The 11444-nt window shown below is 52.4% G+C and overlaps 1 protein-coding gene across 1 annotated transcript; it reads left to right on the forward strand.

Annotated features, from left to right (window-relative positions):
• On the forward strand, window positions 1-4862 carry PTX4 (pentraxin 4). The gene is made up of 3 exons (XM_066278333.1): window positions 1-141; window positions 885-1518; window positions 4222-4862. Exons 1-3 carry the CDS (start codon window positions 1-3, stop codon window positions 4860-4862), a joined length of 1416 nt encoding a protein of 471 aa, XP_066134430.1.
• Window positions 4863-11444: the final 6582 nt, after the last annotated feature.

The raw sequence follows: 11444 nt of genomic DNA on the forward strand, positions 1-11444 counted from the left end.
ATGGGCTGCCCAGGAAGAAAGACCCTGTCCTTCTTCCTTATTTTTGTGCCCGTATATCTGCATGGGGCTTTGACTCAGGAGGCTGGCCCTACAAGGCAAAGAAAACCGTTTTTCGAGAGACTCCGCCGACTGGAGGAGCAGGTAAATATATCCACCCTGCAGGGCAGTTGATTTTTTTAAATTGACAACAGATCAAGGACAAACATTACAGAAATGGAGTAGTGGACATCAGCGCTCTGTGGACACAAACGTGGAGTTTGTAGTTCTTTTTATAGCTGTTATTTTCACTTATAGCTGGAAACCAGCAGAAAGGTTTCCTGGGCCTGGTTCTGAAGACAAGTAAGGATTGTGAGACATGAGGGTTGGGTGGGAATCAGAGGCTGGGAGGGGGTAGGATGTCTCCTAGGATGCAGCTGAGGACATGCTGGGCTGTGGGGGCAAATAGGGCAGGGGAACAAATGAGGTAGTACAGTGGCGCTGGGTGTGGGGGTGAGGTCTTGGGTCTGTGGTGGAGCAGACACTCCCATGTGGGTCTGGAGCCAGTTCCTAAGCACCCCGCATGTGTCAGACCTGCCTCAAGCACTCCCCTCTTTGACCCACATAAATGGTTCATTCTGCCCATCCTAGTGTCGTCCATTCACAGGGAGGACCCTGAGGGCCAGGGCTGAAGAGTGGGGGGCCAGGCTGTGGCATGGAGCCCTTGTCTGATATAGTGACACCAATTTACCTTGAGCTGGTGCCCCTTCCTCTCTGACATCGCCTATAACAGGCTGGGCTGGGTGATTGGCTGCCTCGTGGTAGGCGCCACAGAAACATGGCAGGGAAGGCTGGTTCTGCACCCCCCCAAGGTCCCGGCCCCCAAGGCTGTTGTGTGTCCTCTGCAGTTCCGGAGGTTCCAGGAGGTGACCTTAACACACCTGCAGGCCATCGCCAGCAACTACAACCTGTCCTACAACATTGATGCCCGGTTTCAGAGCCTGGCCCAGGAAAGCCAGGCCTTGGCTCTGGCGGTCAACCAGTCTCAGGCCACTGTGCAGGCCGACCTGGGCCACCTCAAGACCTGGGTGCGTAAGACACAGCGCAGAAGCCGGAAACAGGACTCCAGGCTGCTGGCCTTGGGTCACGCCCTGAAGGAGAGGAGCCAGCAGCAGGCCCAGGAGAGGAAGGAGCAGGAGGCGCAGAGGGAAGCCCTGTCTGGCCTGGCTCTGGACGTGCGGGCCCTGCAGGACACGCTGGCCCACCTGACACACACCATCCAGAGCCAGGGCACCAGGCTAGCTGCTCTCGAGGGCTGGCTTCAGATGGCTTGCCCTGGCACCACAGCCCCGGCGTGGCCCTCTGCCCAGCCTGAGCTGCGAAGCCCAAGCTCCCTGAAGCTGCAGGGGAGCAGGCAGGCACTCAGAGCTCTGCCTGAGCCCCGGGACCCACCTCAGGGCTTTGCTGGCCAACTCCAGGTGACCCGGGAACCCCCAGGCCCAGGCAACCAGTGGACAGGGCCCCCCAAGAGACTGGGAACGAGTAAGTACCATGGACCTGCTCTTGCCTTACCCACCTCCACATTTTCCTCTCACTCCTCCTTAGGCCTCTGGTCCCCTCAGAGAACCCTTCTCCTCGGGGCTGTGCGGAGCAGACACTGGCGTCATGCCCCACATAGCCCACCCCAGAGGAAGGAGCTATCCATGTGACAGCCAGTCTTCAGGTCCCCAGAGGGTCAGGTTATCCTTGGCCTGGGCATTAGGAGTGAATGCACACGCACAACGGAGTGCTGCCTGGTGGTCAGTACGTGCCCACTCCAAGTGGAGATTGGCCTCATTAGGGTCAGCAGGGTCCCGATGACCTCAACTGTCACCAGCACGACCCCCAGCAGGGCCCTGCTCAGCCAGCAGCACCTCGTGGGGTCTGTGTCCACCTGTGGAGGGCCTCAGACCTTTGAAAAGCCAATTCTTTTTTTTTTTTTAGATTTTTTTTATGTATTGATTTTTAGAGGCAGGGGAGAAGTGGGAAGCATCACCCTTTAGTAGTTGCTTCCTGTATATGCTTTGACCCAGCAAGCCCAGGGTTTTGAACCAGTGACCTCAGCATTCCAGGTCGACGCTTTATCCACTGCGCCACCACTGGCCAGGCAAAAGGCCAGCTTTGCTCTCCTAGGTGAGGGCTTCTTGATGGAAGCACTACTAACATTCAGAGCCGGCAGCCCGAACTGGGAGGGCTGTCCCAAGCACTGCAGGTTGGTTAGCAGCATCCGCAGCCTCCTCCCACTACATGCCAGTTCATCTTTAACTTTTTTTTTTTTTTTGGCATTTTTCCGAAGCTGGAAACGGGGAGGCAGTCAGACAGACTCCCCTGCATGCGCCCGACCGGGATCTACCTGGCATGCCCACCAGGGGGTGATGCTCTGCCCCTCTGGGGCGTCGCTCTGTTGCATCCAGAGCCATCCTAGCGCCTGAGGCAAAGGCCACAGAGCCATCCTCAGCGCCCGGGCCATCTTTGCTCCAATAGAGCCTTGGGTGCGGGAGGGAAAGAGAGAGACAGAGAGGAAGGAGGGGGTGGGGGTGGAGAAGCAAATGGGCGCTTCTCCTATGTGCCCTGGCTGGGAATCGAACCCGGGTCCCCCACACACCAGGCCGACGCTCTACCGCTGAGCCAACCGGCCAGGGCCCCAACTTTTATTTTTGACCAAGTTGCTCCCTCTTGTTTGGCAGCCTCCGGAGCTCCTTAACCTGTAGTAGAGTTCCCTTTTACCCAGGGCATGCCAGCAGCCTCACCAGTAAGACAGGACCAACCAACTGACCTCTAGGACACTTGCCAGCGCTGCCGGCACAGCCAAGGTTTTAGTTCTGACCACCGAAGCCGTGTGCAAACATTGTTAGATGGACCCTGGAGGCACGGTCACCTCCAGTCGAGGACCACTGCCCTAGATTATGACAGGAGCCCCGAAGGTGGAGAGAGAAGCGGGGGCCAGCCACAGGATGCCCTCTGTCCTCGAACCCAATGGGACGATGGGCTAGAAAAAGGTATTTCCAGGCTCTGCCCCCAGCCTGCCAGTCAGAACCTCAGACCAGGTGCAGCAACTGGAGGTCATTCCCTGCTCCCCGCCCACAACAGACCCTTCTGGGTGGCAGACCTGGCAGGAAATCTGGTAGGCAGGATGATGGCCTCCAAAAATGTCCATGTCCTGATGCTGGTACCCTGTGGATATGCCACCTCACTTGGCAAAGAGGACTTTGCAGATGTAATTTTGAGATGAGAGATGGTCCTGGATTTTGGTGGGGGCCCAGTATTATCACTGGGGTCTTCACAAGAGGGGGCAGGAGCGTCAGGGTCAGAGGACATATGACAACAGAAGCAGAGATCAGAGGATTTACTTCAAAGATGGAGGGAAGGCCTCAAGCCATAGATGTGCCCATCTCTAGAAGCTGGAAGGGCAGGAAGGGGTTTGTCCGAGGAGCCTGCAGAAGGAACCAGCTCCGCCAACACCACGATTCTAGCCCAGTGAGACTGTGTTGGACTTCTGACCTCCAGAACTATAAGGTGCTAAATCTGCCTGACCAGGCGGTGGCGCAGTGGATAGAGCATCGGACTGGGATGCCGGGGACCCAGGTTCGAGACCCCGAGGTCGCCAGCTTGAGCGCGGGCTCATCTGGTTTGAGCAGAAGGCTCACCAGCTTGGACCCAAGGTAGCTGGCTCGAGCAAGGGGTTCTTTGATCTGCTGAAGGTCCACAGTCAAGGCACATATGAGAAAGCAATAAATGAACAACTAAGGTGTTGCAATGCGCAAGGAAAAACTAATGATTGATGCTTCTCGTCTCTCTGTTCCTGTCTGTCTGTCCCTGTCTATCCCTCACTCTGACTCTCTCTCTGTCTCTGTAAAAAAAAAAAAAAAGGTGCTAAATCTGTGTTGCTTCAAGCCACTGAATTTATGGAGAGTAGTTAAAGCAGCCACAGAAAGTTCACACGGAGGCTCTCCCAGTGGTGAGGAGCGTCAGCTCAGGCTACTCCTGAGCAAGGCACCTGACTGCCCAGTTGCTTAGTCTTCCTGCCTGTCAGATGATGAGCCAGCACCCTCACAGTCAGTGCATGACGCAGGTCAGTTGCTGGGAGCTTAGGCCCATCCGCCTGGGGCAAATGATAAGCCTGAACCCTGGATATTTCTAGAAGCTTCTGGATGTTTCTGGGTGGCCTCATGGTGCACGAGCTGACTCTCCCCCTTCTGTTTCTAGTTTGCAACGTGGGCCCTGTACTCGTTTTCCCGAACACCTCCACCGAGAACGTGGTCTTCCTCAGCCCCGGCTTCCTCTCAGGCCTGCGGGCCCTGTCTTTCTGCAGCTGGGTCCGAACAACCTTGGGCCACCTGGGCACCCTCCTCTCCTATGCCACCCAAGATAATGATAACAAGCTGGTGCTGCACGGCCGGGACTCCTTGGCCCCTGGCTCCATCCACTTTGTGATTGGAGACCCAGCCTTCCGGGAGCTGGCCCTGCAGCCACTCCTGGATGGCCAGTGGCACCACGTGTGTGTCATCTGGACGTCCATCCTGGGCAGGTACTGGCTCCATGTGGACCGCAGGCTCGCTGCCACTGGCTCCCGCTTCAGGGAAGGCTATGAGATCCCTCCCGGAGGGTCCCTGGTGCTGGGCCAGGAGCAAGACAGCCTGGGCGGTGGGTTTGATGTCTCTGAGGCCTTTGTGGGGAGCATGGCAGGCCTAGCCATATGGGACCGTGTACTGGTTCCCGGGGAAGTCTCACAACTTGCCACTGGGAAGGAGCTCCCGCCGGGCGCCATCCTGACACTGGCCAATGCCACATTGATAGGTGGATTTGTGCAGAAGGTGAACTGCACCTGCCTAGAGCTCTGTCCATGAGGCCTCACCACCCGAGAGCTGGGGTCATGCTCCGAGCTGGCAAGAGGAGCAAGTCTCCAGGCATGCTCAGCACAACCCCAGCACACTCCATGGGTGGGCCCCACCCAGACTGTGGAGTAAAGGGCAGGATGCAGCCTCTGATCTGAGCCAGGCATGCCGGGAGTCTACCGTAGAATATGGGCATTCCATGGTGGGGACAAGGAAACACAGGGGGGAGAGAGGGCGGCGGGCAGAAGCAAGAGCCAGGGTTCCTAAGAATTGCATTCTTTCCCTCGTAGTGGCATCCTTACAATTGCCCTCTCTGTAGTGTGACATCATTTTAATATGGCCTGCCCAGGCCAGATGTGAGTGCGGGATTCCTACAGGGCCTCTCCTCCGGGTATGGGTGCTGCCATCACAGGCTATTACGTGGAGGACTCTTGTTTTCTTTGAAACTGCATGGGCAGCATGGGGACTGTCATTGCACTCTCTCAAGGTGGCTTATGGAATTCTCTCTTTGGGTGACTTTTATTCCAACATCTCATGAAAAGGGCCAGAGTGCCTGACCAGGTGGTGGCGCAGTGGATAGAGCGTCGGACTGGGATGCAGAGGACCCAGGTTCGAGACCCCGAGGTCGCCAGCTTGAGCATGGGTTCATCTGGTTTGAGCAAGGCTCACCAGCTTGAGCCCAAGGTCACTGGCTCAAGCAAGGGGTCACTCGGTCTGCTGTAGCCCCACGGTCAAGGCACATATGAGAAAGCAATTAATGAACAACTAAAGTGTCACAACGAAAAACTAACGATTGATGCTTCTCATCTCTCCGTTCCTGTCTGTCTGTCCCTGTCTATTCCTCTCTCTGACTCTCTGTCTCTGTAAAAGAGAAGAAAAACAAAGGGCCAGAGAATCCATTTCCTAGCCCACAACCCTACAGCTCCCCCATTCACCAGGATCCCTGGGGGTTCTTTCAAGGTCCTATAATGGTTATTGAGGCTACCTAAGCCTCCAGGAAAGGGACCTGCAAAGAGCACAGTCAATTCAGAAATAAACATTAGAGATGGGCGAGCAGTGTTTTTTTTTTTTTTTTCTCTCTTTTCTTTTTTTCCCCCCGAGCAGTGTTTTTTTGTTTTTTGTTTGTTTGTTTGTTTTCATTTTTCCGAAGCTGGAAACGGGGAGGCAGTCAGACAGACTCCCGCATGTGCCCGACCTGGATCCACCCGGCATGCCCACCAGGGGGCGATGCTCTGCCCATCTTGGGGCGTCGCTCTGCCACAATCAGAGCCATTCTAGAGCCTGAGGCAGAGGCCAAAGAGCCATCCTCAGCGCCTGGGCAAACTTTGCTCCAATGGAGCCTCGGCTGCGGGAGGGGAAGAGAAAGACAGAGGAAGGAGAGGGGGAGGGGTGGAGAAGCAGATGGGCGCTCCTCCTGTGTGCCCTGGCCAGGAATCGAACCTGGGACTCCTGCACGCCAGGCCGACGCTCTACCATTGAGCCAACTGACCAGGGCTTGAGCAGTGTTTTTAAAGCAAAAGTTTTGGGGTATAATTTACACACTATAAAATTCAACCACTTTAAGTGTACAGTTCAAAGATTTTTAGTAAATTTACCCAATAGTGCAGTCATCACCACTATCCAGTTTTAGAACGTTTTCACTGCCCTCCCCCCCCACACACACACAAAATTGTGCCAATTAGTGGTCACTCTTGTCACCACCTCAGCCATTTTCCCAGTTCTGGCAGCCGCTTATCTGCTTTCTGTTTCTGCAGTTTTGTCTGTTCTGGACATTTCAAATGAATGAAGTCATTCAGAAGTTGTCCTTTTACTTCTGGTTTCTTTTACTCGGCAAATGTTCTCCGGATTAATTAATGCTGTAATGTGTGTTAGTGTTTCGCTCCTTCTGATGGCTAGAGAACATTCTATTGTAACGGACCACATTTTGCTTATCTATCCATTCAGCAACTGACGGACGTTTGGACTGTTTCCAGTTTGGGGCCATTGTGAATAAAGGTGCTATGTACATTCTCATCTGAGTCTTGTGTAGACATGTTTTTATTTATCTTGAGTGGATACCTAGGGGTAGAATTTCTGGATCATATGGTAAGTTAATGTCTAAACTTTCCAAGAAGCCACCAAACTAGGTTCCAAAGTGGTTGCATAATTTTACAGTCTGCAGCGATATATGAAAATTCCCTTTTCTCCATATTTTTGTCAACACTTGATAGTATCTGTCTTTTGAACTTTTTCTTTTTTTTTTTTTTTTTTTTTTTGTATTTTTCTGAAGCTGGAAACGGGGAGGCAGTCAGAGAGACTCTCGCATGAGCCCGACCAGAATCCACTCGGCATGCCCACCAGGGGGCAATGCTCTGCCCATCTGGAGCGTTGCTCTGTTGCAACCAGGGCCATTCTAGTGCCTGAGGCAGAGGCCATGGAGCCATCCTCAGTGCCCAGGCCAACTTCGCTCCAGTGGAGCCTTCGCTGCGGGAAGGGAAGAGAGAGACAGAGAGGAAGGAGAGGGGTAGGGGTGGAGAAGCAGAAGGGCACTTCTCCTGTGTGCCCTGGCCGGGAATTGAACCTGGGACTCCTGCACGCCAGGCTGATGCTCTACTGGTCAGGGCCTTTTTCTTTTTTATAGAATTCTAATTATTATGTTAAAAAAACACATACCTTGACAATTAGAACAAGCATGGTTTACTCTAAGTTTCAGTGTCATGTAAATGAAGCCTATAATACTAGAAATTCCCCTAAAAGACCCAAACACACCTCCCTTCTGTGGGGGAGGTGCCCTAAACTAGTTTCTTGGGTCCCTTAGCAGTGTTCCCATCCCTTCAGAGTTCTCTGTGGCCATAGAAATTCTAGGCCTTTAGCTGAAAGACTCAGCCCAGGGCTTTCCCAGCCCCCCACTACTTCCCCTCTAACTTCATGAGTCAAGGTCAGCGGAGGCATTCTAGAACTGGAAACCCCCTGGGTGGCCACGTGAAGTCTCCCTGGGTCACTGGCTTCTGCTTCCCCTTGCACTGCCCCAGGACACGTGTATCTCCTCTGGCCATTTCTGGAGCTCCTGCTCCTTTCCGTGTGGAGGGGAGGTAGACATCTTTCCTTTGTGAAGACTGGCAATTTGATTACCATTTCTAAAGTGATAGCAAGGTCCCCAGCATAAAAGGATCATACAGGGCCTTCTATCCCACCCCCTCACCCCCAGCTTTCAGGTGCTTATAATGGGAGACTGTAAAACTAGCAGCCAGGGCCGGAGCCACCATCACAGCAGCCTGGTCCATGCAGGTTCGCATTGGATTCGGACAGTAGGTAAAGAAACAATGGAGCCAAAAACTGGTGGGCCATAGTCTTTAATTCTAGCTTGCACCCGGCGGGCAAATAAAAATACACACTGGGCTCCAAAACCCACTCACATTCAGTGCTCACAAAGCCACTGACTTATCCGAGTTTCCTAGAATCAAAGGTTTCTAGCTCACCAGCCTTATTCTCCTCAGTTCCCCATCTCCTTCCTTCTCCCAGATACAAACTCTGCACAAACTGGCATCTCACTCAGCACTCCGCCATCTTGGCTGCTTCTCCTGGCCACATGGCCTCTTTCTGCTCTCTGCTCTGCTCCCTCTGCTCTCTCATGCTAATCATCCCAGGAACCAAGAGAGCAAGCTCCCGCTCCGTCCCCATTTTATAGTGTAAAAATCCAAACCCTTAATCCAATATACAAAATAGGGAAGTCTCTAATACAAAGTCACTTCTCTGAGGCATGATTGGATTGTAACACCCCACATCAAAAAGGGTGGGGAAGGCTTAATCCCAAAACCAAGCCCCAGGCTACAAGGATTCTGCCTGCCTACAGAGACACACATTAATATCACCTGGGCAACGGCCTCCACGTGGGCAGCGCCACTTTGACAAAGTGAGCATAATACATTTTATCTGCCCAACAGGGACCTAGGATGTGTCACCCTTCACAGGCAGCATTCCACTGCGTGTCTGAAGACCTTAAGGCCACTGGAATGTGGTGGAGGAGCTGTCCGCTGTGGGCTGTGCATTTGGAACACTTTCTGGGGAGAGGACCATCTGGGACTGCAGAGGGGCTGCAGCAAAGGCTGGAGGGGGGTTGCTGAGACAGCCTGTGGGAGCCCAGAGGGCTGGGAATTTGTTAAGGGTTGGCCTGTCTAGATGAGGAATCTGGGCTCTGTACCACAGGACAAAGAAAGCCTGTCTAGGTTTTGGAGCAGAGAAGTCTGATGATCTCACATGACCCACCATCCACATGAGGTCAGTGACAAAGTCCACTTACGTTTTGAATTATGAGCCATGCTCACCTCTAATTCCATCAGATCTCACCTTTGACCTGAGTCTGCGGGGTTTCCGGGTAAGGAGGACAAAAGGACCCAAAGCCCTCCTCCTGCTGCGGTGGTCCCAACAAGGTGCCCAGGCTGGGTTCTCCCCCCCACCCCAGCCTCTCCCACCGTGGCCCATTTCTCCTCTGAAAGGGCCACTTGTCCAGCAAAAGGTCAAGGTCAGCCTGACCAGGCTGTGGCGCAGTGGATAGAGCGTTGGACTGGGATGCGGAGGACCCAGGTTTGAGACCCCGAGGTCGCCAGCTTGAGCGCGGGCTCATCTGGTTTGAGCAAAGCTCGACAGCTTGGACCCAAGGTCGCTGGCTTGAGCAAGGGGTTACTCGGTCTGCTAAAAGCCCACGGTCAAGGCACATATGAGAAAGCAATCAATGAACTAAGGTGCCTCAACGAAGAATTGATGCTTCTCATCTCTCTCGGTTCCTATCTCTCTGTCCCTCTCTCTGTCTCTGTAAAAAAAAAAAAAAAAAAGAAAAAAAAAGGTCAAGTTCAAGCTCCTCATCTGTAACACAGGGACAAACTCTCAGACCAGCCCTGCCTCGCTGACCACACAGATGGTCTGCCCTCCCTGCACAACCCCGTCATCCCAGAGACTGGTTTCTCTTCCCCAGTGCTCTACTCAGCTCTCTGCCTGCCTGGACACCTTCAGGCAAATGACATCCATCTACTCAGTTCAGTCAAACCAACAGGTGCAGCCCTGCCTGCGCCTCAGGGCCTTGTGCAAGCAAGTTTCCCTTCCCCGTCTCCATGCCCTTGTCCGCAAATTGGGGGTCATCATACTCTTGTCACTATCGCTAGAAAGGACAAAGCCAGGTCACACTAATGAGAAAACACCTGTTGTTTTTAGTATTTCCTAAAAAGTGTTGCCCAATAACCATGGGGGAGATTCACAACCTCATTGGACATCCTTCCTCTTATTTTGGTTTTAGTTTTAATTTTATTGTGAATTATGTGGTAGAAGGGGTTCCCTTATCTTTTCAGCCTCAGAGCCTCTAAAAAACTTTTAAAATATTTTTATTTAAAAATTTTCAAACTTAAAAAAAGGTAATAAGACAAATAAATTCCACATCATGTATGTTTGTCCTAGATCCATCAAGTGTTAACGTTTTATCACATTTTCTCTCTGTGTGGGTACATGTTACAATTGATTACATTGTGAATCATTTGAGATTAATTTGTAGACATTACATCAGATTTTCCTACAATACTTCTGTCTGTATCTCCTGAGAACAAGGATCTTTTTTTTTTTTTTTTTTGAGAACAAGGATCTTTTCTGATATAACCCCAAGACAATGATCACACTGGGGGACTGAGCAATGTTATACTACTATTACCTAATGCACAGCGCATACCCAATTTGCCAACGTCCCCGTAATGCCAGAGCCACGGAGGAGCCTTGGGGTACCCTGTCCCTTTCATCAAGGAAAGGCAATTCCTTGGCCTTTCTTTGTCTTTCAGTGAGTCTACAGAACAGAGCTGCCTAGTTGTTAGCAGCTGTTCCTTATCTTTGTGTTTACCTGATTTTTCCCCATGATGGGACTCAGGGAAGCAGTTCCTGCAGCAATGTTACAGGAGCAATGTTGTGTCCTGCCCCGCGCAGTGCATCTGGAGGACTGTGAAGATGCCAGTCTATCATGTTAAGCTTGTCGTTGGCCCAGATGGAGTCTGCCAGATTTTTTACATCAGGTTTCTTACAGCAGATTTCTATTCCCTTCCTCACTAGAAGTAATCCGCAGGAAGATACTGTGAGGCTACTTAAATACTGTTTCCCAACACATCTTAACCCAATGGCTTCAGCTCGCACTAAAGATTCTGGTCTAAATCAGTCATTACTACGGTGATGAGAAAATGGTGATGCTTCCAATTCCACCCTTCCTTCCACATTTATTAGTTGGCGACAATCTATCGCAAAGAGAGAGAGCCTCTTGCCTCCCACGTCTTCCCTGCCTTCCTTCCTGTGTGGACTCGACTCCCGGCTCATTTTTCACTCGCTATATTGTGTTTGGACCTCACGGACTGGGGCTATATTGACAGACTGAAGCTCCTCAAGCAGGTTTCTGCTCCCACCAGACTCGGGGTCGCTCCCCTCTTCCAGATCTCAAATACTGCAGAGCCGGGTCCTGCCTGCCACACCGCGCCGGGCGCCTGGACCACAACTCCCACAAGGCTCAGCGAGTTTGGCCTAAAGCGGCTGCCGTCATGGTCATATGACTTCAACCAACATCACGTGGACGCTCTGTGGTCACGTGGTTAC

Source organism: Saccopteryx bilineata, chromosome 4, assembly GCF_036850765.1.
Source record: "Saccopteryx bilineata isolate mSacBil1 chromosome 4, mSacBil1_pri_phased_curated, whole genome shotgun sequence".
Classification (NCBI taxonomy): domain Eukaryota; kingdom Metazoa; phylum Chordata; class Mammalia; order Chiroptera; family Emballonuridae; genus Saccopteryx; species Saccopteryx bilineata.